This window comes from Myotis lucifugus, unplaced genomic scaffold (genome assembly GCF_000147115.1).
Source record: "Myotis lucifugus unplaced genomic scaffold, Myoluc2.0 scaffold_109, whole genome shotgun sequence".
Classification (NCBI taxonomy): domain Eukaryota; kingdom Metazoa; phylum Chordata; class Mammalia; order Chiroptera; family Vespertilionidae; genus Myotis; species Myotis lucifugus.
The window spans coordinates 2,078,188-2,104,128 of record NW_005871157.1 but is presented as its reverse complement, the minus strand read 5'-3'; the positions used below and the strand labels follow the sequence as shown (position 1 = coordinate 2,104,128).

The following is a 25,941-nucleotide window of genomic DNA, read 5'->3' as shown; positions in this document are numbered from 1 at the left end:
TGTTAATATAAAAAAATTTTAATAAAAAACTAAAAAAAAAACACACCAGAAGAGTGGTATTATTTTGTATATTTGCAAATCTCTTTATTTAATGTCTGGGATAGTAGAAGACAGCTGGAATCTTGTATCCTTTATTCAGTCTGTTTCGATGTTATTTTGGTTGAAGTCTGTGCACAAACTGTAGGCTCACACAGATATGTAGTTGGAAAAGGAATAATATTTTTTAAATGTTTTCAGTTAATTGTGGATATTGTTCTTTGATTCAATACCCAAATGTAGCCAGTGGAATTTCATAAAGGTTAGTGGTAATGTGGAATCTGAAACCATGTCAGTGAACTTTTTTTTTTTACTCTGTTATAGTAAATTAAATTGGTGTGTTTTTACTTTGAATGGACTTTTACCCATCTTTGATTTTGTAACATCATTCATTGGTCATTTAGAAAATACTGGTTGGTTAAATTATATAAACTTTCCAAATATTTACTCATTTTACAATTAACTCGAAATTATTTTTATCAGTATCACCCTTCAGTTTCATCAGAACCTCCTTAAGTATTAGAAGTTGTTAAGCTTATGGTGAGGCAAATAGAAAGTTTCCCAAAATTCCAGTTTTTACTTGAAAATTTAAATTTTATCATTGGCAATGAATACTGTCAGTTGTCTTCCATGAAGTGACAACTTCCCTTTGCCTATTTTCAAGAAAATATCTTCCAACTAACCAAGTCTGAAAAACTAGTTTGTCAGTCATTGTTTCAAGTAAATGAAAAAAGTAGACAGTTTAGCTTATAAGTTAAAACAATTGCAAAGTGCTTTATCTTGACATAATCATTTATAGTATTTTGCACATTCCCTATTTTGTCTCATAGAATATTAAAAAGGCATGTACTCAGAGGTTCAGATTTAAGCCCTGGCTGGGTAGCTCAGTTGGTTAGAACATTGTCTCAGTAAACCAAGGTTGTGGATCAATCCCTGGTCAGAGCACATATAAGAATCAATGAATGATTGCATGGATGGGTGGAATAACAAATCGATGTTTCTCCTCTCTCTCTCTCTTTCTCTCTCTCCCCCTCCTTCTCTCTCTCCCCATTCCTCTCTCTCTCTTAAGTCAATAAATAATTTTTTTAAAAGTTCAGATTTAATAACTTTAATAATGATTACTGCTTCATCAAAGACATTCTTACATAAAACTAGCTTTTTAAAAAAAAAAAAATTGCAACTTTGCCCTGGCTGCGTGGGCCTGTGGACTGAAGGGTCCCGGGTTAGATTCCGGTCATAGGCACATGGCCAGGTTGCGGACTCGATCCCCAGTGTGGGGCGTGCAAGAGGCAGTCAATCAATGATTCTCTCTCATCGTTGATGTTTCAATCTCTCCCTCGCCCTTCCTCTCTGAAATCAATAAAATATATAAATAAATAAATAAATAAATAAATAAATAAATGCAAGTTTGTGACTATGAAGGGTACAATGAGTACTAGTACAGGTAGGTGCCATTGCCTTGGTTCCTGATAAGGGGCAGCAGTTTTATTCATCATTACTTTTGCACTATTAGTAGAAGGCAAATAACATGATGATGATGGCAAGCAAATAACATATGATGATGAGGAAGAAGAGGAGGAGGAAGGAGGGGAGGGAATAGTTTTGACCTCTTAGACCTCATAAATGAAAGGGGCCTTGGACCATACTTTCAGAATTACCATTGTACACTGTACTTGAGCATTGAAGATTTATGGCTCCAGATGGGTTTTTTAGGCCTTTTTCATTCTTTCTTAATTTTATTTATTTTATTACATTTCTCCTACTATTCTTGAGGTTTCTTTTCAAAGATAATCTGACTGGTCTTAAAAATATCTACCATTCAGTCAGTTTTTCAAACCATAAACATTTTAAATCTCTGCCTAATATTAGGGTTTAAATTATCTTTTTGTGGTGTTAATTGTTTCTTGCATTTGTTATACAACATTGGATAGGATTAATAGGAGGAGGACTAAAGCACTGAAGAATTTAGAGAGATGATAATATCAGAATATAATTTGAGCCCTAACCAGTTTGGTTCAGTGGATAGAGTGTCAGCCTGCAGACTGAAGGGTCCTAGGTTCGATTCCGGTCAAGGGCATGTATCTTGGTTGCGGGCACATCCCCAGTGGGGGGTGTGCAGGAGGCAGCTGATCGATGTTTCTCTCTCATCGATGTTTCTGGCTCTCTGTCCCTCTCTCTTCCTCTCTGTGAAAAAAATCAATAAAATATATTTTAAAAAAAAGAATAAAAATTATTTTGGATTGTCACGGGACAAAATTATGGAAATGACAAGCAGATAGAGATGTGATATTGGACCTTAGGAAAAAGAGGGCGAGGTTAGGCATGTAGATATCAGAAAAATACACAGAACTGATTAGTGAAGCCACAAAAATGGAGTTTTTTCAGAGTATCAGCAGTGGACTATTAATGGCTTCAACAATTGTTTGCTCTATCTTAGCTTATGAGCACAAGTATATCTTTTCATTGGTGGTATTAATTTAGTCAAGTAACTCTTGTTTTATATACAGTGGGGCCTTGACTTACGAGTGTCCTGACTAACGAGTTTTTTGAGATACCAGCTGTCTCTCGGCCGATTTTTTGCATTGAGTTGATAGAGTAATTTGAGTTAAGGAGCTCCTTAATGAGCTTGGTCTCGGAATGAATTAAACTCGTAAGTCAAGGCCCCACTGTATATATACCGGTATACACACACACACACACACACACACACACACGGGGGAAAAGATTCACAGCTATCAAAGTTGAAGAAACCCATGTACTTATTTTACCTCACATCCCTGTTATCTCCATATTTGTTAGCTATATTATTTTTATGGTACCCTCCTCACCTTTTCTCCCCCTTTCCAATCTGTTTACCTTTTCCTTTTTTCACCTTATTGGTCTGGCTAGAATCTCCAGTGTGATTTTGAGTAATAGTAGTAAGAGTGGATATCCTTGTCTTGTTCCTGATATTAAGGAAGAAGCAGTCAGTCTTTTACTGTTAGGTATGATGTTAGCTATAGCTTTTTGGTAGATGGCCTTTATCAAGTTGATGAAGTTCCATTTTATTCCTAGTTTGCTAAGAGTTTTAATCATGAATGGATGTTGACTTTTGACAAGTGATATTTCTGCATCTATTGAGATTGTAAAAATCATATAAGTATATTTTCTTGTAACAAAACCCTCTGCAGTGGTTCTCAACCTTCCTAATGCCGAGACCCTTTAATACAGTTCCTCATGTTGTGGTGACCCCCAACCATAAAATTATTTTCGTTGCTACTTCATAACTGTAATTTTGCTACTGTTATGAATCGTAATGTAAATATCTGATATGCTATATGTGTTTTCCGATGGTCACGACCCACAGGTTGAGAACCGCTGCCTAGAGTCTGTTTCCCAGTTTTGCTAGAATTTTTAGAGGAACTACCCTTTCTTTAGAGTCTAACACTATTAGAGTCTAGGATACTATTATATAGAGTCTTTATTTGCTGTTAATTTTTAAAATAGTAAACCCCAAACTATATTTGTATAATAGGTGATCTATATGTTTTAAATATCTTACTTGTGAAAGTAAGTTAAATACTTTGTATTTTTTTATTTTTTCAGACAGGAGAAATGGAGAAATATTTGGAAGACCTTAGGGAAAAAAGGGGCTTGTCTGGGAAATATCAAACATCATCAAAATTGTTCCAGAACTGTAGTGAACTCTTTAAGGCACAGGTAATGTTTGGTAGTAGTTGGAGGGAAATAGAAAAGATGAAAAAATGTAATGCCGGTATTTTTGGTGATATCTATTTCCTGCTCCTCAGTTCGATCTTCTGACAGAAATAAGTTAGAAGCATGTTTGGATTGGTGCATAGCCAGTCACTTACATAATTTCTTATCATAAAAAAGGATGTACTTTATTTGTGTGTAAAAAGCAAACCCCAATTTTTTTTTATATTGGTTAAGATACATAACATAAAATTTACCATTGTAATAATTTTAAGTGCACCATTCACATTGTTTTGCAATTATAACCAGTAGTCATCTTCAGAACTTTTTCGTCTTCCTGAATGACACTTTATAACCATTAAACAGTAACTCCTACACACACGTTCCTGGTAACTATTCTACTTCCTGTCTCCATGAATTTGACTACTCTAGATACCTTACAGAAGTAGAATTATAACAATATTTGTTTGGCTCCTTGCACTTAACGAAGTGTTTTCAAGGTTTATCCATATAGTATGTATCAGAATTTCTTTCCTTTTTAAGGCTGAATAATGTTTCCTTGTACATATATAACACATCTTGTTTATCCATTGATGGACATTTGAAATCCACAATTTTTAATTATTTTGTCATCTCATCTAATTGGTATATCCCCAGAAAAGTCAGCATTTTTAGATTTTATTGCTACAGACCTGAAGTGAAAGGGTTGAATTTTACACATTTAAGTGGGATTTATATTATAAAATTATCTTCTCTTAGAAATAGGATCAGACACAAATTTATAAACAAAAATATATCTTTTAATCAAAAATTATATATCTTATAGGTGTTAAAAATAGTTACTGTAACTATAGCCTTTGCTTTGTGTTTACTGAATTTAAATATTGCTTCAGAATACTTAGCAAATTTCCTTGAAGAGGCAAGGAAGTTCATGGAGAGCTAGGTTTTCTGTCTAGTTACTAGAAGTAGTTTATTGATAAGGCTTTAATGAATAATTAGTAATAAGCAAATGAAGTAATTGATAATCGAACTGTAAAGATTGAGTTATTATAACTTGGATTTTATGGACTTGGAGGAAAAAGAAAGTATCTTGTGGTGGAAGAATGGTAGAAAAAGAAAACTAGGAACAATGTGGTATCGAGTAGGGGGTTTTCTGTTTGTTCTTCAAATTTTTCCCCCCCTCTCCCCCCCAGGCTAGGAGAATCATTCAGCCTTTGCTGGATTTCATTTGGAAAGCTACCTATTGTATACTGTTGCCCGAAGTTTCCTAATTTTAGATCTGCTATAATCTTTCCAGGGTGTTGGCATATACCCCTATTGGTAAGGTTTCCTCTCCTCAGTCTAACCCAGTGGTTCTCAACCTTCTGGCCCTTTAGATAGAATTCCTCATAAAATTATTTTTGTTGCTACTTCATAACTGTAATGTTGCTACTGTTATGAATCGTAATGTAAATATCTGATATGCAGGATGGTCTTAGGCGACCCCTGTGAAAGGGTCATTTGACCACCAAAGGGGTCACGACCCACAGGTTGAGAACCGCTGGTCTAATGTAACAGTTGAAATACGTGCTCTAATTACTCAGGAAGTAAAATGCCTCACCTGCTGATAACTGGTAAGAAAGGTAAACGTTATAATTAGAGTAGGTTTTTTATAGCTAGGGAGTGTGTGGCGGTGGAAGGAGCAGTGGACCAAAGAATTAGGAACCTTAGGTTCAAATCCAAAGCTTTGTAGCTTTGAGCCACATTTTCCTTATCTGCAGAATGATGGGGAACTATAAGATCCCTCCATCCAAAGCATATATCTTTTATCTAAGGTTTGGCATTCTTAAATATCTATAATTCTTATAGCAGAATTGAGTGGCCAATTTGCTTTGGTAGTATTTTTAGTTCCCAGCAGGGTTTTATTCACTTGTTTGTGGTTAATTGAAAATCTTTTGTTTGTCAATGTCATCTATACTAATAAATGGGTAATATGCTAATTAGGGTGGACGTCTTCCGGATGACCTTCCGGACGTTTTTCCAGACAAAGCTGCAGCAGCTGCAAAGGGCCGAGGCTCAGGCTGGCAGTGGCAGCAGCAGCGGGGTAATGGGGGCGGCACCTTCCCCTGATCCGCCAGGTCGCCTCCCGCAGGGGGAGGTCAGACTGCAGCTTAGGCCGGGGGCCGAGGCAGAGGAGGTTAGGGGCGATCAAGCCGGCAGGGGGTCAAGGTAGGGGCAATCAGGCTGGCAGGCAGAGGCAGTTAGGGGCAATCAGGCAGGCAAGTAGAGGGGTTAGGGGCGATCAGGCAGGTAGGCAGAGGGGTTAGGGATGATCAGGCAGGCAGGCAGGCAGGCAGGCGAGTGGTTAGGAGCCAGTGGTCCTAGATTGCAGAGGGTGTAGGCTGGGCTGAGGGACTGCCCCCTCCCCCCCCCCCCCCCGTGCACGAATTTCGTGCACTGGGCCTCTAGTCCTATATAATAATTCTTCTATATAATAAAAGGGTAATACGCAAATAGACTGAATGACAGGACAACTGAACAACCAATCAAAGCGTAATATGCTAATGATATGCTAAGGCTGCTCAACTGCTTGCTATGACATGCACTGATCACCAGGGGGCAGATGCTCTGACTGGTAGGTTAGCTTGCTGCTGGCGTCCGGCCGATTGGGACTGAGCGAGATGGGCCAGACACGCCCTGGAGCCCTTCCAGGCCTGATTGTGTACTGGTGGGGTCCCTCAGCCTGGTCTGTGCCCTCTCGCAATCCGGGACCCCTCAGGGGATGTCGGAGAGCCTGTTTCAGCCCGAACCTGCAGGCCACTCCCCTTGGGAGGGCGCTAGATGCAAGGCTCATGGCTGGTGAGTGCTGCTGCGGTAGCGTGAGGTTCTTCCGATCGGGACTGATTGGGTGTGAGCCCGCAGCAGGCACAGTAGGACTGGGATGAGCGGGAGTGGCAGGTAGAAGCTGCAGGCAGCATTGGACTGTGGGTTTCGGCCTGATCCCTGCAGGCCACTCAAAGGGATGCAACCCGTGCACAAATTCGTGCACCGGGCCTCTAGTGTTATTATATTTACTGTTTTAACGTGTTTTGCTTTAACCATTTTTATGGCTTTAGAAATATACTTTTATTATATATCTTTAATTTTAACTTTATATTTTTTTCATAGAGCTTTTCTGGGGATTCTGTGCATCGATTGCCTCTTTTAGGAGAAAAGCAGGAGGTAATTGTTTTCCTTGTTAAATATTTCTAGGAGTAAAGTAAAATTTTTGAATTAATTTTCTTTCTTTTTTTTAATGTTTAAAGGCTAAGGAGAACGGAACAAATCTTACCTTTACTGGAGAAAAAATTGTAAGTGTAGTAGGAAATTCAGCTTTCTTATGTTTGTGTATTTGAATTATCTTGATATGCTAACATTTAAAAAGAAATAAGACTGGAAGCTGTACACCAAAATGTTGATAATGATTGTCCCTGGATGGTGATATGAGTGATTTTTATTTTCTTCTTTGTGTTTTCTGTATTTTTCATATTTTCTGCAATCATTTTGTATTGTTTTTATAATTACTATCCAATACATATATTCAACTTTGCTTTTAAAAATAAAAGCAAAGGTGACAGGCAAAAGAATATATTTGAGATCCAGGAAGAATTGCAATCCTGGGAATCACTGATTCTGGCAGAAACCCAGATAGTGTTCTGATTAGGAGGTAAAAAGGGGTATTTATGAGAAAGGGAGGTGGGAAATGATATGAATTGAAGCAAGGAATTTCTGTTGATGTTAATAAGTCAAGGAAGGAATTTCTATAAGTGCAAATAAGCTAAATTATTATTTCATTCTACATCAGTGGTTCTCAACTTTCCTAATGCCGTGACCCTTTAATACAGTTCCTCATGTTGTGACCCCCAATTTCATTGTTACAAATTGAACATAATTAAAGCATAGTGATTAATCACAAAAACAACATATAATTATATATGTTTTCTGATGGTCTTAGGCGACCCCTGTGAAAGGGTCATTCGACCCCCAAAGGGGTCGCGACCCACAGGTTGAGAACCGCTGCTCTACATGGTGGTGCTAATTCTAAAGAACGTCTTTAGTTTTCAGTCTGGTAGTCTGGCACTCTGCCTTTCTGTTAGCTTTGCAAACAGTTGTTTAGAATACAGTGTTGATTTGGCCCATTCCAAAGATTTGAGGAGTAAGATGTGCAAGGCAATTGCCCTGGGGTGGCAGCTCTAGCTTCACTTTGAAGTGGTTCCGGTTATATTATTTTTCACAAATATTACTTGTAAATAGGAAGAAACTTTTAAGAAAGAATCTTCAACTCCACCTAAAATTATCTTATAATAGAATATAACTGGAATAGATAGTGAGATAGGTTGAAGTCTATATGCTTAAAAATTTCATAATTCACAATAACTAATTCATCAAAACTTTGCCAGTTAAAAATATAGAAGAAATAATATAGCTATCCATGTTGGGTCATGCTTTTTACAAAACTGATTAAAGCTTTTAATTTATAACAACTTTATTAAGACATATACATATCTCAGAATTTACTCTTTTAAAACATACAATTCAGTGGTTTTTAGTATATTTACAACCACCAGTTATTATCTACTTCCAGAACATCTTCATCACCCCAAAAAGTAATGGCATAGCCGTTAGCAGTCACTCCTCATTCCATCCTTCCCCCAGCCCTAGGCAACCACTATTCTTCTGTCTTTAAGGATTTGCCTGTTCTGTTCATTTCATGTAAATGGAATCATGCAATTTTTGGACCAATGTCTGACTTCTGTCACAATTTAAAACTGCCTTGACTTTTACTTTTTTGTTGTGCAGAGCCTGAAGATCAGCCAGAGGTGAGTGAGTAGGGTCTTCTCAGGTCTCTCTCAGTCATGTGTGCACAGTCTCACACATACATGCACGGCCCTGCATGTACTCCTCGCCTTCTAGATTTCCAGGGATAGCTTAGAACTCTTCAAAACGCCTATGGACATCTTAATTCCAATTTTTTCTTTTTAAGTTTTTAGTCAGCCTCTTGATGGCCTCACCTAGTAACACTGGCGGGGGCACCTGGGATCTTTCACACTTGCTAAGTGTTTTTGAGAGTGCCCCGAGTACAGGGTCCTTCCCGCTGAGTGAGGCCATATAAATGTTAAGCCCTGGGAATGGAGCTTTTCAGCACCTTGCAGAGACCTCTGGGTTTTACGGGGCCTCCAAACTTGTTTTCCCCCCAGTGGTTGCCAAACTTCTATTTTTCACAGTTGTTACAGTTGTGAGCATTTTGGTTTCAGGGACGTTGGAATGGGCATAGGATTAGGGTGAACAAAAACACCACAAGCTTGCTTTTTCTACTGGATTCAGCTACTTTTCTTACTGAGATTACTCTTCAGTTATTTATTTTTCTTCAGGAAACAGTTGTAGAATTTCCAGAGTTCCAAAAAAGTTAATTTTGATAGTTTTTGCCCATATTCTTGTGGCTTTTATGGGTGAGTGTATTTTCAGAGTCCTTATTTTGCCATTCTAGAAGTATTTCCACCCTCCCTCCCCCTATTATAATTGTACAGAATTTTAACCTAAAAATTAGGCATGGCAGACTTCATTACTTTTTTTTTTTTAAGCGGAGAATGTCCATTGGATTTTTTCTTATTGCTCATATGTATATATTTAGTACTATAAAAATTTTAGAAAATATACATAAATGAAAAGAAAATAATCATCCATAATACTACCACACACTGAGACTATAAATATATTTATCTTGTCTTTTGTCTTTGTGCGTATTTATATCTAATTTATTTAAAAATAGGAATCTTACAATATGTATTACTATAACTTTTTTAGCTTAGCAATATAACTTGGACATCTTTCCGGTTCAGTAAATATTTATGGCATATTTATTTAAATGCCTGAATGGTATTTTATTGTTATGAATACATTGCAATTTGTTAACAGATCCTGGACACTTGTGTTTCATTTTCTTGTAATTTTAAACAGCACTGCAGTGAATATTTTTGTAGATGTATTAGTCTTTAGATTTAACAATTTCTTGTTGGTGAACATTTTGCTTCTATAACTTGTGCCCTGGCCGGTGTTGCTAAATGGTTAAAGCATTGGCCCATGCACCAAAGGATGGCAGGTTTGATTCTCAGTTAAGGGCATGTACCTGGGTTGCAGGTTCCATCCCTGGTGTGGCGGGAGGCAACCAATCGCTGTATCTCTCCTACATATTCTTTCTTCCCACCCCTACTCCCCATTTGCACTCTCTCTAAAAATTAATGGAAAAATATCCTTTGGTGAGGATTTAACAATAACAACAAAATCCTTTGTAATTTCATTTTCTAGCCGTTTCCTGTGATTATACAGAACATACGCATATTAATAAAGATGAGATTATATTTTATATACTGCTATGTAATTTTTTCTTTTTACTTGACAAATTAGTACATTTAGCACTACTTCACCTTTTTATGTCTGTGTGCTATTTCACTTTATTGGAATTTTTATAATTAACACCCAGCTGATGTGCATTGGGTTGTTTCCAGATTTTCACTGTTATGGATAAGGTCACATTCATAATGTCTAATTATATCCTTTTTTTTTAAATTCCTCACCTGAGGATATTTTTCCATTGATTTTTTTTTTTTTTTTTTTTCAGAGAGAGTAGAAGAGAGAGGGAGAGACAGAGAGAGAAATGTCAATGTGAGAGAAACACATGGATTGGTTGCTTCCTGTATATGCCTCACAAGGGCCCCGGCCAGGGAGGAGCCCACAACGTAGGTATGTACCCTTGACCGGAATTGAACTCAGGACTCTTTGGTCTGCAGTCCGACGCTCTATCCACTGAGCCAAACTGGCTAGGGCTGTCTAGTTATATCTTTGTGCACATTTATAATATTTCTTTGGGCTAAATTCCTGGAGGTGGAATTGTTGGGTCCAAGTTCCTGTATGATTTTTAAATTCTTTTTTTATGTTTTGCCAAAGTGCTCTGGAGAGAAACATTGTAGAAATTTGTTGTTAAAAGAAAATCAGACGAGTTTCCCTATTTCCTAACAAACTGGCTATTTTAATTTAAAGCATTTTATGCAGTTTGGTTAAATTGTTTAAATTGTACTTTTAAAAAATGGTTGTTAAAACTGAACATTTATTTATATGCATATTAGCTATTTGTAAATTGTGTTTTATTCAGTGACCTTCTGTATATATACTTTTAAGTTCTACTCAAGGCTTGAGTCCTATCCTAGTGATTAAAGATTGCTGAAAGATGACGCTGAATATCACAAGTAATACTTAGAAATATTTATTCAGATTATAGTAAAAAAGAAGTGAAAGGATTATCTGCCTTTTGATTATTCTTTCTAAAAATTGAACCTAAGGGGATATCTTATAATCCTATTTTTAAGGGATACAAGTTCAGTACCTCTATTCTGATAAAACATTGTTTTTTAGAGGAAAGGGCCTCTCACTGTTCCTTCACTTAAGAAAAGATTTAATATTCGATTAGCTCACTTTTCTGGTTTGATTTCAGCAGCAATGTAATATACTTACCATAATATTTTTTTCAATTAATAGACTTACTTTTAGAGCAGTTTTAGGTTCACAGCAAAACTGAGCAAAAAGCAGAGTTTGCACATACCCCCTCCACAAATGCACACTCAGAATCCCCCCCCCCCCCCCCCCCCCCCCCCCCCGGGGGAATTTATTTAAAATTGTTGAATCAACACTGACACATCATTGTCAACCAAAGCCCATGGTTTAGTACATTAGGGTTAGTTCTTTGTGTTATACATTGTTTGGGTTTTAACCAATGTGTAATGACAGATATACACTATTATATTATCATACAGAATAGCTTCGTTGCCCTGAAAATCCCTATGCCCCACCTATTCATCCCCCCTTCTCCTAAGCCCCTGGTAATTACTGATTTCTTTTACTATCTTCATAGTTTTGTATTTTCCAGAATGTTAATTAATTGGAATCATAATGTACAGCTTTTCAGATTGGCTTCTTTCACTTAGTAATATGCATTTAAGGTTCCCCATGCCTTCTTGTGGCTTCATAGTTCATTTCTTTTTAATGCTAAATAATGTTCCAATGTCTATTATCCACTCTGAGGGGTTTCATAGATCAATGAAGCTTACCCATTGGTCTCTGGATAGAAGTTCTCTGGCTGTACCACAGTTTATGTATCCATTCACCTATTGAAGGACACCTATTATAAGAACTATTAATGGTACCTATTTGATAGGGTTATTGTGGGTATTAAATAATATAATAAATAAGTGCCATATGAATGTTATTTTTACAGTGTCAAAATATCTATCATTCAAAATTAAATGTAAACTTCGTCAAATTTGGGAATATGAGAATTATTCAGTCCCTTTTGAAATTTGTAAGAGGTAGTTTTTAAAAACTATTTTTTATTGATTTTTTACAGAGAGGAAGGGACGGGATAGAGAGTTAGAAACATCGATCAGCTGCCTCCTGCACACCCCCCCACCCCCACCCCCACTGGGGATGTGCCCGCAACCAAGGTACATGCCCTTGACCGGAATCAAACCTGAGACCCTTCAGTCCACAGGCAGACACTCTATCCACTGAGCCAAACCAGTCAGGGCTGTAAGAGGTAGTTTTAAGATAAATGAAATTAATAGCAGAGCAGCGTATTACACCAAAGTTGTACTGGTTAATGAGCAAGTAAATTCTGTAAAGGTTTAGTTAATTATGGGTAAATAGGAAGTGATATACTTACAATTTTGAAGCTATAAAGTTTTCTCACAAACTGCTCCTGAATGTTGTCAGAAGAGGACCATCGGACAGGAATAAATGTATGGTTCATCATGGCATTTATGTTAACTGACTAAGATAATCTAGAAAATGTATAGCTGAAAAATCATTTAATCTGCTTTGTGTGACACTTTGGATTTGTATGTGGACTAAACTCTTGTTTAGCCTTTTCTTGAGTTGTAGGATAATTTGAGCATTTGAGAAAAGCTGTGATTCCACAGGAAATGCATAAATGTACAAAATCTATTATCTACTCTAAGGGGTTTCATAGAGCAATGAAGCTTACCCATTGGTCTCTGGATAGAAATTCTTTTAAGAACATGCGGTAATAAATTTCAAGTCTAAGTAGCAATATGAGAAAGAAGCAGACATTTGTTTTCTATGTTCATCTCCTTTATCTTTGAGTCTTGGTCTTGTGTTTTGAAGGTCCATACTCTAGAATGTATAGCAACAAATCCTTTGAAGACTTTCCTAGGGCTATGCTCAAACTAATTGGCCTTGGAACAGATGCTTCCTAAGTAATCAGTTCCATAAACATGGAGGCTGTAACTCCACTTCCTGGACTTTGTGGGTCAGTGACTCTTGCTTTCCACATAGACCAGCCAAGATTAAATTTCATGTAAATGTGAAACCTGATCAGCAGAAGTTCTGGTAGTCTTGGAAAGACCATGAGCAAAGGGAATTAGATTCAGGAAGTGGTGTTTATAATTCACTAAGTCACTGATGTCATCATGGGTGTTATTTTTTGGGTGATTTAAATAATCTTAGTTTGTTCAGGATGTTTATGTTTAAAAATACAACCTAGTGTCTTAGCATGGCTTACTTAAACAGAGATTCAATTTAGTGGTTTTAGTTGGGGTTTTCCTTGTAGAAAAATAAGTAAAATGTGTGATTTTTGTGTATAACAAGATAGAAGATGTCCTGCCTTTTAGTAATTTATAATCTAACCTATTTAATTATATGTACAATAGGCCTGTTTGTTTTGTTGTGTCTACTGTTTTAATGAATGAACATGAAGGACTCAACCATGTTTCTGGGTACATTCTGAAATAATTTTCATACTGGATTATTAACTTATGCTCTTAATTCTTAAGACTTGAAGTTTTAATGCCTTTTTTTCTCTCTAGGCAATGCATGATCCATTGAAAACTTGGCAAGATGCACCATACATTTTTATTGTACATATTGGCATTTCATTCTCAAAGGAATCATCAAAAGAAAATTCACTAAGTAATCTTTTTACCAGTAAGTACATTTCATTTCTTTTTACCATTTGCATTATTATCTAGTTGTGCCCTGTATGGTGAGTCATGTGTAATTGCTTTCAGGGAGGGAATAATTAAGAAAGTTTGTTCTGACACAGAAAAATTGAGGGAGAGAAATTAACATTTTTCTGTACTCAAGATGTACCAGATACAGTCTTAGGCACTTCATATATGCTTTCTTATTATATACTAAAGGCCTGGTGCACAAAATTTGTGCACGGGTACAGTTCCTAGGCCTGCCTGGCAATAGAAGAGCGAATATCTGGCATGGAAGGGCAGGTCCCAGCTGACCTCTGGGCCCTGGGCAGCATCTGGGCACCCAGGTCCCCATGCGTCCCCCTCTGCCTGAGTCATCGGCCCCCCGCCCGGCTCCCTCAGTGAATGGGGCTGGGCGGTGGCCCCACCCTCTGCTGCCGCCACTGGTCGTTGTCTGCGGGGTGATCAGCGGGGCAATTGGGCCCCACTCACACCCGCCTTGGCTTGGCGCCGCCCACTCACCTGCTCCACCATCCTGTCGCAGTCCCACTCTTGTTGGGGCCCGTCGAGGCCAGCAGCGCCTTCACTGCTGCCTGCTGCCAGTGCTGCATCGCTGACACCTTCCATGTTCTGTGCCGCCCCCTGGTGGTCAGCACATGTCATAGTGAGCTGTCGAACTCCTGGTTGAGGGGACAATTTGCTTGTTAGGCTATTATATAGGATGATAGATTCTAGATTTCATTTTCTTTCATTTGATTCTCCAGCTTTTTAAATTTTTAATTAGTATCATGTTCTTGGTAGTTGGTTAGTAAGCTACTGCAAAATTCCAGAAAGAGATGACTTGTCAAAACTTGGTTACCAAGTCAAAACCTGGCAATATAAAAATTAATGGACTTCGGTAATTATTTAATGTCTCAATATTTTTTCTTTTTTTAAAATTTATTTTTCAATTACAGTTGAGATACAAAATCATATTACTATGGTGTACACCTGGAACTAATATAATTTTGTATGTCAACTGTCTCAATTTTTCTTGATGGTTTCCTTTCCACTCTTGCTGCCCAGTTCATAGAAGTCATCTCTTTCTGGAATTTTGCAGTAGCTTACTAACTGTTCTTATTTCTTATAATTTTTTTGTTTTATTTTGTTTCTTCCTTCTCTGCGGTTTCCTTTCCTCCTCTGCTTTCTCAAGGAGAATATTGAAGAGAAACAATTATGGTGGCCATCCTTATCTTACAGTATTGGCACATATCACCATTAAATATCATGTTAACTTATTTGGTTAAGGCTTTCCCTTCCTATTCCAAAAATAAGTATATTTTTGTTAGTATTAAGAATGAATGCTCAGTTTTATCAGATGCTTTGATTGTATTAAAGTGATCATATAGATTTCCTCATTTAATCTGTTCATGTGATGCATTATATTAACTGGTTTTCTAATGTTAAACTGTTCTTGAATTTCTGAGATGCCATTATTTGGTCTTTATACACACACACACACACACACACACACACACACGTTTTCCAGCTTATGTTCTTTTTTTGTTTTATCCATCTGTTGTTTGGAGCTAAGAAGAAACTTTAAAGCATAGACCGAACTACGTTATGTGAAAGTTTCTCTCTCAAACAGTTTTTTATCATTTTTCTTCCCTTCGTTAAAACCTTTGAAGTCTCCCTTTTGCCTATAAAATGCCCACATTTATAAGCAAGGTTTCTAAAACTATAAGTTGTCCCATTTTACTTTTCGTTGCCTTGTATCAAAACACTATGATATGGTACTATGCATTGTCTCAGTCTACATGTACTTTAAATATATTATGCATTTTTGCACCTGTCTTTGTTATTTCTTCTGCCCGGATGGCTTTTTACTTTATCCTGGAGAATACAAATTTCATTCTTCTGGGTCTGTCTCAGAGGACAGTTCTCTGTGTTGCTTTTCAACTAACTCTCTCTTCCCTCTAGATGGTAATCCACTAGGATGGCAGAAAACATCTTATACATCTGACCATCCCCTATTTTCCATAGTGTGTATCATATAGTAAGTGCTTAAGTTCTATTTTAGCATAGAGCAGGGGTTAGTCAACTTTTTCTTAAAGGGTCAGATAGTAAATGTTTTCTCTCCTATAACTACCTAACTTTGCCATTGTGTGAATGCAGCCGTAGAGAATATGTAAGTGAATGGATATGACTGTTTCGTATTAAAATTTTATTTACAAAAAGTGGATGGCCAGATTTGGTCCATGTGCTGTATTTTACTGACCTTCTGGCATAGTGTAAGCAAAGAATGTGACAAATATTCGCTAATTATTTTATTTGCTTTTTTATTAAATTAAGAAGGTATAGATTTAAAAATCAGTTCTGCTATGACATTTTTATGATTGCTATTATAGGATGCTCCTTTTGTTCATAAAAGTATTAGATCCGATTTATTTATTTTTAATTCTCACCCGAAGACATGCTTAGAAAGAGGGTTCATGGGGTTGCGGGGGAAGAGGGGAAGAACACCGATGTGAGAGAAATATTGATTGATTGCCTTCTGTATGCTCCTCAGCTGGGGATCAAACCCAACACCTACGTATGTGCCCTGACCAGGAATCAAACCAGCAACCTTTTGGTGCACAGGCCTGATTCATTTTTAATAATGGCATGTCCTTTCTGCCTGATAAAAATTATAGTGGGGCCCAGCTGGCATGGTTCAGTGGTTGAGTGTCGACCCATGAACCAGGAATTCACAGTTTGATTCCTGGTCAAGGCACATGTCCAGGTTTTGGGCTTGATCCCCAGTGGGGGGCATGCAGGAGGCAGCCAATCAATGATTCTCTGTCATCATTGATGTTTCTATCTCTCTCTCTCTCTCCCTCTCCTTTCCTCTCTGAAATCAATAAAAACATATTTTAAAAAATGAGTGGGATATTTTTGTTGAATAGGCATTTATTAGTGTGTTTCTGGAAATAGATACTACTTTTTACTTGTTAATCAAATATAAAATTTATCCAAATAGTTTTTCCATTACAATTTAAAAGTAGTCATAGGTTTGTTTCTGTAAATCAAATCTGTCTTTCAGATACTTGTTACCTTCACTTGTTCTGCTTCATTAAACACTGTTGTTATTAAGCACCTTCTAAAAATGATACATTAATGTAGCAAAGTCATATAAAACTGAAGTAGGTAAAATAAGAAGCAATATGAAAATATAGGTAAGGAGAGAGAGCAGATAGAGGGAGTCAGAATGAAGGAATGAAGTCCTGTAATTTTTAAAACATATTAGCGCTGTGTTGTAAGAAAAGTATATATGAAGTGTGTTTGGAATTTAGAGGAGATGGGGAAGTTCCAATTGGGCAGCTCACAGGTTTGTGGAGGAAGTACATTCAACCTCCTAGTCTTTAAAGGATGTGAGTATGGGAACAAAGGGCTTTTCACTTAAGATATTGACTGTAGCAGAGGCATGGAGACGTATGCAGGACATAGCACAAACCATGAGAACACTTAGTGAATTTCAAAGTGCTCTACACATGTAATATTCGCCAGAATTGAAATGGTTAAAAGTAAATGACCCACTGGAATTTTCATTAATTTTTATCAGACAAATATCAGATAATGTTTTTGTTTAAATCCTGAATTGTTCACATTAACTCTGAGGACTGTGTTTTGGCAGTGACTGTTGAATTGAAGGGCCCCTATGAATACCTCACACTTGAAGAATATCCGTTGATGATTGTAAGTGAATTTACATTCTTTAACTTGAACATTAAATGAGTTTAACTTGGAAGAGTATCCATGTTTTGTGGCAATTTTCCTTTTTAAAGAATTGTTCCTGAACAGTTCACAAAATAGTGCTTGTACTTTGGCACTTTTTACTAGAATGTGACCTTGTGAGTGTCAGTGAACCCCTTCGTGCCTCATTTTCTCATCTGTAAAATGAAGAGGTGATGATGTGTGGAATTGTAGACTTGGAAAGTACCTCAAAGATTGTTTCAAATCTCACATCTTCTCAAGGATCCAAAGCAGGGCACTTCTTACAACCCTGTAGTTTCTGATCCCACTTAAAGTAATTAAATGATGAAGTTTCATCCTTTTTAGTGTATGTGTGTCTATGGGAATATCCTTAATGTACTTTTTAGATTTTCTTTGTTCAATTTTTTTTCTTCTTTTTTTCCCTTTTATAGTTTTCCCACTTGGTTGTGTTTCATTTCCTTGCCATACCTTTTTTTCTTCAGTGTTCTCTTCATTTATATAATTTTACATTGTGAGCTGAAAAAGCTTAATTAATACAGAGGAGCAGTCACTTGATAACAAGCCCTTAGGTAGTCTCCCTCTGCTCAGGAGGAGATAATTATTTTGTGTGTATCAAAATTCAAAGAAATAAAATAATGATCTTTCAAGTAGAACGTATGATATGCATTTTTTTTGTATCTGTTAAGAGTGTGTATTGATGCTAAAGTGGCCCTTGGCCTTAATCCTCTTTTTTATCTCACTTCTATGACAGTTTTTCATGGTGATGTGTATTGTGTATGTCCTGTTTGGTGTTCTGTGGCTGGCATGGTCTGCCTGCTACTGGAGAGATCTCCTGAGAATTCAGTTTTGGATTGGTGCTGTCATCTTCCTGGGAATGCTTGAGAAAGCTGTCTTCTATGCAGAATTTCAGAACATCCGTTACAAAGGAGAATCTGGTATGTAACCAAAAAATGCCAATTTGTGAATGATCAGCAGGTGAGACGTGACAATTTTTCCTAAGGTTAGCAGTTATTAAGTAGGTTTAACTTTTCAGTTATTTAATAATTAGAATAACTTTGATTGTGACTTTTGTTTTTAATATTATAACTTGCAGGTTCAGTGATTTAGGAGTAATTTTACTGAAATATATTCACAAAAGTAATGACTTTTGGGAAAGACTGTTAACATCATTGAATTTCATTGCCGTTGATTTTTAAGGCACCATTATTATATACATCTAAGAAACTAACTACTGTGAATTTAATTTTAAGATAGCATTGATTATAAGAGACATTTTGATTTTAAAAATTTAAAATGGGCGTGGTGATACATCTAAGAATTGGTGAAATATAGTAGTACCAAGAAAATAAGAGGGTGCTTATAGTTTAGTAAGGTGAACAGATGACAGAAACTGTTTTGTACTGAAGTTTTTTATGATAGCTTCAGTTCTCTCTCTTCAGATCATTTAATTATTGATAATTATTATTACAAGTTATACTAATTAAATATTTCCCTGGTCTTTGAAAGGGCCTGAAAAATAGTAGATGTGAAAATGAATTGAAAACTGTGTGTGTGTTGTACTTTTCTATGGATAGCTATATTTCACACTTTTTAAAAATGGGGAGACTATTTCCTAGTTGTTATGAACTGTCCAAGTAGGGTAAAATATTCTGCTGAGGTTTTAGTGAAGTGAGTGGTAAGGAGGGAAGGTAAATTGAACACAGCCAGATTGCTATTCACACGAATAAGATGATGTCAGTTTATATATTTGTAAAAATTGAAGAAGTATTTTTTTTAGTAGAACTAATATCAGTGCTTATTCTGAAGAGTGTTAGAGATCTATATTCTGTTCTAGAATTGCACCTTTTCTCAAACCTAGATTTACAGCACTTTTTCCCACTTCTTTCTCATAGTCCAAGGTGCCTTGATCCTTGCAGAGCTGCTTTCAGCAGTTAAACGTTCACTGGCTCGAATCCTGGTCATTATAGTCAGTCTGGGATATGGCATAGTCAAGTAAGTATTCACTTCCTGTATGGAAAAGTGAAATGAAACACTGATTAAATTGAAACAGTATTGCAGCTTCCCAGTATAGTAGTCCTGTAACAGTTGATAAAAAATAGTTCTGAAATAAGAAAAGGTATCTGAAATTTTGTAGATTTGTAAAAGTTGGAAAAATGTTAGTTTCATCTCACAGCTGAGAGTTCAAGAAGTAGGAAAGCCTGCAATTGTAGCAAATGACATTGAAACACCAAACTTTTAAAGTAAACTTATAGTGACTTTACTCTTCCAAAATATTTCGCAAATCAGATTTTTTATGGGAAGAGCATTCTTGCTGTAACAATCTGGAAAAAAATTGTTGAAAAAAAATGTGTTTATTAAGTGCCTTAGCATTGTTCTAGGCCCTGGGGATACAGCAAATAAACAGAAGACTTGGAGCTTACATTGGGGGAAAACGGATAAAATCAGTGAGTAAATATGTAATATGTCAGTGATAAGTGCTAGGGAGCAGATAAAGCAGGCAGAAGGTATAGAGGACAGGAGGTGGGGCTTGTAAGTGTTAAATAGGGTGGTCAAGGACGGCTTCACTTACTGACATTTAGGCAAAGATCTCAAGTTGGTGAAGGAACTTTATGTATCTCCAGAGGAAAAGATGCTAAAATGTGGTCAGATTCTGTATATATTTTGAAGGTAGAGCCAGTGGACTTTGCTGACAGATCAAATGTGTGATGTGAAAGAGAGAGCAATCAAGGATGATGCCAACTATTTTGGTGTGAACAAATGGAAGGATGCAATTGACATTTACTGAGTTCAGGAAGATCTTAGGTGGGTTAAGTTTAGAGTGGGTGCAAGATTAGGAGTTTAGAGTTTAGTTAGATATACAAATGAGGGAAATAAGGGGGAGAGATATGAATTTGCAAGTCATCAGGATGTAGATGTTATTTAGCCATGAGATGGGATGTGATCACCAAGGGTATAAGTGTATTTAGAGGAGAGGTTAAAGGATTGAGTCCTTGAACATTTTCTGTTATTTAGAAGTCAGTGAGACAAAGTAGAATTAGAGGAAATTGAGGAGGATGACCAAAGCTGTGGGAGGCAAGCCTGAAGACTTTCAAGGAAAGAGTGAATAATTTTGTCAGAGAGGATTGAGACTTGACCATTGGATTTAACTACATGCAAGAATAGTTTTGGTCAAGTGGTAGGACTTAGCATGAGCTTGGTCGGAGTAAGTTCAAGCGAGAATAGAACAGGAGTTGGAGTTAGCCAGGTATAGACAGTTATCTCAAGGAGTTTTGTTTAAAGTGGGCTAAAGAAATGGGAGATTTTCACTTTTAAAACTCATTCATATAAAAGACTAGAGGAATGGGGGAGTCACATTTTTAAATTTATTTAACAAACTAGAGGCCCGGTGCACAAAAATTTGTGCACTCGGGTGGGTCCCTCAGCCCGGCCTGTGCCCTTGGGGGCCCCTTCCCCTGGCTGCTGGCACCAGTTTTCCTCCGGTGCCCAGAACCCAGGCTTTCGCTCTTCGCTCTTTGCTCGCCGCTCGGGCCCTGGGGGCGGGGTCGGCGTGGCGGGCTTCCCTCTTCGCTCGCCACGCCGGCCTTCGCTTGCTGCTCCTGCCCGGGGCCGGCGGGCTTAGCTCTGTCGTTTGGCGCCTACATATGCAAATTAGCCGTCATCTTTGTTGGTTAATTTGCATATTGCGCTGATTAGCCAATGGGAGGCGCAGTGAAGGTATGGTCAATTACCATGTTTGTCTATTATTAGATAGGATATTTCAATGCCTCCTATATGCCAAGACGTGTCCTAGGTTTTTAAGATACATTAGTGTGGAGAAAAATCACAGCCCATATAGAGCTTTGCTAGTGTGTGATACACTAGTCAATAACCCAGGGATCTTGTTAAAATACAGATTCTGATTCAGTAGCATTTTGAATATCAAGGATGCTCCTTCAAGCAGAAGCTGCTTAAAAGATTTTTTGGATTTTGTTGGATTTTGAACTCTATAATGTACTATTTATCTAATGAGCTTCAATAGGGTATTTGATTATATTAAGAAGTTGTTTAGGTTACCGGTTACAAAATGTTATGATTTCTTTTCTTTAAAAAATTATCTGGTTAAAAACATACTGAAACGTAGACAAATAAAAGATAGGATGTCTAGAATTTGTTTCAAGATAATATGAGAGGATGGGAAGTGGATGGGTAGTGCATGGAGCAGGATTGGCTGTAGGTTGGAGGATATTAGGACTGGATAATGGATATATAGGGGTTTATTATACTGTTGAATATGTTTCAGAATTCTCTATAATAAAATATATATTTTTAAAAATGCTGCAGTGCCCTGGCTGATGTGGCTCTTTGGCATCATCCCATGCACCAAAGGGTTGCTGATTCAGTTCCTGGTCAGGGACATGACTGGGTTTTGGGCTTGATGCGGGGGAGGGGGGAAGAGAATAATTGATGATTTACTCTCTCCCTCTCCCTTCCTCTCTAAAAATCAGTAAGAAAAAAATTTTTAAATGTAGAATTAAGGGGGTCTGATCTAAAATTTATTATTCAGTATCTTGTTTTAAGAGCATAAGTTCTGAGTTTTTCTCTCTAATGTGACTTTACAGAGTATGTCTGGCTTATCTCAACTAAGTTGTTGTCTATATTAATCAACATGAGTTTGTCTCAGGGTTTGTCACATTTGTACTCAACTTTATCTCTTTGCTTTCTCTTTAGGCCTCGCCTTGGAGTCACTCTTCACAAAGTTGTTGTAGCAGGAGCCCTTTATCTCTTGTTCTCTGGCATGGAAGGGGTCCTCAGAGTTACTGGGGTCAGTACTGCTTAATCTAAGTTTTTGTGGTCAGTTCAGACATGACTGTTTTTGTTTTGAGAAGGTGAATTGGGAATATCTGTGGGCTTCTATACTACTTTCTCTAAGTCACCTTTGGGCTCTGATTTTTAAAATGTATATGTAATTCACTTTTTCTTTTTAATCTATATTAGAGCTTTAAATTCAGTGTGTGACCAGAATGAATGCTTTCCCACCCATCCCCAAATTACTACTTGTTTAGTTCTTCCCGACAGTGGTTCCATTCTTGTATAAGTGGCAAACCTTGTAATCATGCACTTGCTGGTAATCTAATTTTTGTTTTAAAGTGACAGTGCTTTTTGCTCAGCCAGCACTTGAATTTCAAAGGTTTTCTTAACATGTCACTACGTTTCACATAATTCTTGAGAATTACATAATTATGCCCTTTTAGGGGAGGAAACCAAAGCATTGAGAGAGATAAGTGATAAGGAAATTTATGTTAGAGCTGGATTAATGTGAGGAAGTGGGCCTCCCTAGGTCATTGCTTTACTTTCTTATTTAAAAATCGCTCTATAAACCCCACATTTCCCTCAAGTAAATTGGGCTCAGTTAGTTTTGCTATAAATTGCTTTTAAATAAAACACTTTTGAATGCAAATTAGATGTTCAAATCACACTGTCCTCTGTATGTAATTTTCTTAGACTTTTAGCAACTTTAACCCTCTGTCAATTGCGTTTTCTTTCTTCTGCTGCTGTAGTATTTTGCTTATATCTTGGCTTTGATAATTAACCTGGCCCTGTCAACAATTGATGCCTGTATTATTTTATGGATATCCTTTTAATAATACCCTGGTAATTGGGTAATTAGGGTTATATAAATAGCATGTTATATATATATATATATGTATATATATACATATATATACATATACATATATATGTGTGTGTGTGTGTGGCGTGCGAGATAACAAGCAGCATAGTTTGGAGGACAAATACTTGTATTAATATCTTATTTTGAGGTGAGCTCTTTTTTGTAAAATTACAATTCAGGAAATCAATAATTCTTAGTATGTTAATGATGCAATACTTTTAAATATGAGAAGGGCCTTTTAAAACTTGTAGCCAAAATAAAAATGATAGGAAATGATAAGATGGATGGAGACTTACATCACTATAATGTTTTTGGTGTGGTCATTTAAAGTGGATTTTAGCATGCTAGGAGCTCGTTGGAGGTTAGCAGCATGTTTTATTGTATTGAGATTGTATTTGACAGTTTTCATGAAATACACTTTTATATTCTGCATGATGGTTTGTCAGAGGGGCACAATGATGTGGGTGCCAAATGTTATTTCTATTTCTTTTCTTTCAGCTCAGATGCAAAACCATTCCATGTGATTATATAAATGCCGAATTGTGTGCTGGTCTCTTCTCTGCATCTCTAGACTCTCTTTTTACCACCTCTCTTTCTTTGTCTGCAGGCCCAGACTGATCTTGCTTCCTTGGCCTTTATCCCCTTGGCTTTCCTAGACACTGCCCTGTGCTGGTGGATATCCTTCTCATTGGCTTGTATGATGGTGGTCCCTTTTCTCCCCTTGAATATGGGTTTCCATTGATCTTTCTGCAAAGGGTTTTTACCGGTTTTGTTGATTACTTCTTAATCTGGGGATTAGGATATTGCTGTTTAAAAACCTGAGAACTCAGGTAAGCAGTTTTGTGTGTGTTTTTAATTTTGAAAAGTGCTGGTAACTGTGGGCGGAACATAAAGCTCTGGTTTTTGTTTTTATTTTTAAATGAGCATTTTTACCTTGATTTTGGACTTACTTGTGCACTCCAATCAGTGTTACAATCACTGCCTACTCTGCTCCTGCTCTTTCTTTCAGCCTCTAGGAATTATTAAATGCTTTGAAATGATGAAAAGATTTTAATTCTTAAAATGTGATTTAAGGAACTACATAAGATGGTTTGACTCTCTTAAAATTCTATGTAGGTTTAGCAGATTATAACCCTTATAGGGTAAGTGTTTTGTACCTTTATTCAAAAGTTGGCTTGGCATTGTCTGAAGACTTCCACTGTAAAATAAATGTTGATTCATTTACAGGCAAAGTTAACCAGTAGATAACAAACATATTTACATTTGAATAATCTTTTTCTCCTGCTGCTTAAAATTAGACATTTGTTTATTAGGGACTTGACCTGTTAAAGGAAGGGTTCAAGTTTTTGGACTTTAATCTTTTGGGGGGTTTTAAAAATTTGTTTTGGTTACAGTATATTCAGTCCTATGTGTAATTGTGCAATATTATTGTCTTGCTAGACTGTGACTGTTGTAAAAAACTGAATGTAAACCAAATTGTAATTTTGTGAATTTGAGTGGATTGTCATATATCAAAAATGTTTGAAATTGAGTGTCTTGGGTTTAAATAGCCAAATGTTTTCTAGGTCAGTATCTTTCAGGTGTGCTTTTGTAAGCCTCTATGAATATTGGGAAGAGTGGAGAGAGGGACTGGACCATACAATAACGTAACCCAATGGATAGGGAGCAGCTAAGTCTCTGTCACAGGGCAGACTAAGATCCAACTCAAATATTTTAATATTTGCTGATTCTCAAAGTTGGACATGAGAGCAGATATTGTCTTTGGTAGTCATCACTTCCCCTCCTGTCTTTCTGTGGCAACTTCTACTTGGGAATAATAATCTGAAAATAGAAAGTTGCTGATTTTAGAGCCTTTTTGCCTGGGATTTTCAGCCGATTATAATTGTATGGTCCTATTAATTCAGAATTGAACAGGCAGCTGATGGCACAGGGGACTGACTGTAGAACTCTGAGAGGTTATTGGCATGAGTGTATTCATGACCCTAGACTGGATTCGCTAAGACGTAGAAAACAGAGCTACCTACCTTAAAGGAAGAGAGATTTTACTAATTTTCATTTCATTTGTCTGTTACTTGTCTGATACTCCTTTTCATTCATTTTCTCTTCCATTTGTCTTTCTTTTTCATCTTTGTTTCTCTAAAAAGCTTATTCCGGTCTTTCTCCTTTTTTATATTTTTTATTTTTTGCATTTTTATTTTATCCTGATTCTGTATTCTCTTCAGTATCTCATTAAAAATGAAGACTTTCTTAGTCATCATGGTGAGGCTTGGGGTGTTTGTGACATTGAGAATAAGAGAGCTGTAAGGCCTCTGGGATATCCAAAGCTCTATCAATATGACCCCAGATTCTCAAAGAAACTTGAGGATTAATTTACTAGCTTATTGTTTTATTTGAATGTTGATTTCCTTGACCTGCAAACACATATTTATTAGCCTGACTCAAACAATGAAGCTATTAAAACTTCGGAGGAACATTGTAAAACTCTCGCTGTACCGACATTTCACCAACACCCTCATCATGGCAGTGGCAGGTAAGTGGGGCTTCTTCTTGCTGTTTAAATGCCATCCTTTTAAATCAGATATTCTGAACCTGAGAGGCCATAGGTGGGCTCTCTAAAATTATCTAGAAGGTTTTGTACATTTCACTTGGGGGAAGGATCTTTGTCTTTTAGCTTTTGTCAAGTTCTCAGTGGGATCTGTGGTTCAAAAAAGATTTCGAACCACTTATTTTAAGTATAATAGCTAAAAATCAATTATATATAATTTCAGTTTTTGTATATCTCTCTCCTGTCTCCGTTCTTTTTCGGAAGCATTTTTTTTT

General features: G+C 36.9%; 1 protein-coding gene across 22 annotated transcripts in view; it reads left to right on the top strand.

The window, feature by feature from the left end:
- TMEM87A (transmembrane protein 87A) overlaps positions 1-25,941 on the top strand; it is a 44,487-nt gene that overhangs the window by 5,960 nt on the left and 12,586 nt on the right. For 6 of the 22 annotated variants that reach the window (XR_002830336.1, XM_014459484.2, XM_006093067.3 and 3 more), the window contains 10 exons: positions 3,622-3,735; positions 6,877-6,930; positions 7,014-7,058; positions 13,623-13,740; positions 17,392-17,453; positions 18,223-18,406; positions 19,364-19,463; positions 22,179-22,272; positions 23,009-23,080; positions 25,543-25,651. Coding sequence is in view for 11 of the 22 variants with exons in the window: in XM_014459484.2 (XP_014314970.1) it covers positions 3,622-3,735; positions 6,877-6,930; positions 7,014-7,058; positions 13,623-13,740; positions 17,392-17,453; positions 18,223-18,406; positions 19,364-19,463; positions 22,179-22,272; positions 23,009-23,080; positions 25,543-25,651 (952 nt within the window). In the remaining 11 variants the exon portion in view is untranslated. Of the gene's footprint in view, positions 1-3,621; positions 3,736-6,876; positions 6,931-7,013; positions 7,059-8,547; positions 8,568-11,823; positions 11,858-13,622; positions 13,741-15,698; positions 15,775-17,391; positions 17,454-18,222; positions 18,407-19,363; positions 19,464-22,178; positions 22,273-23,008; positions 23,081-23,619; positions 23,798-25,540; positions 25,652-25,941 lie in introns of those variants that run through there. The other 16 variants (XR_002830337.1, XM_006093070.2, XM_006093068.2 and 13 more) reach the window with 13 other exon arrangements.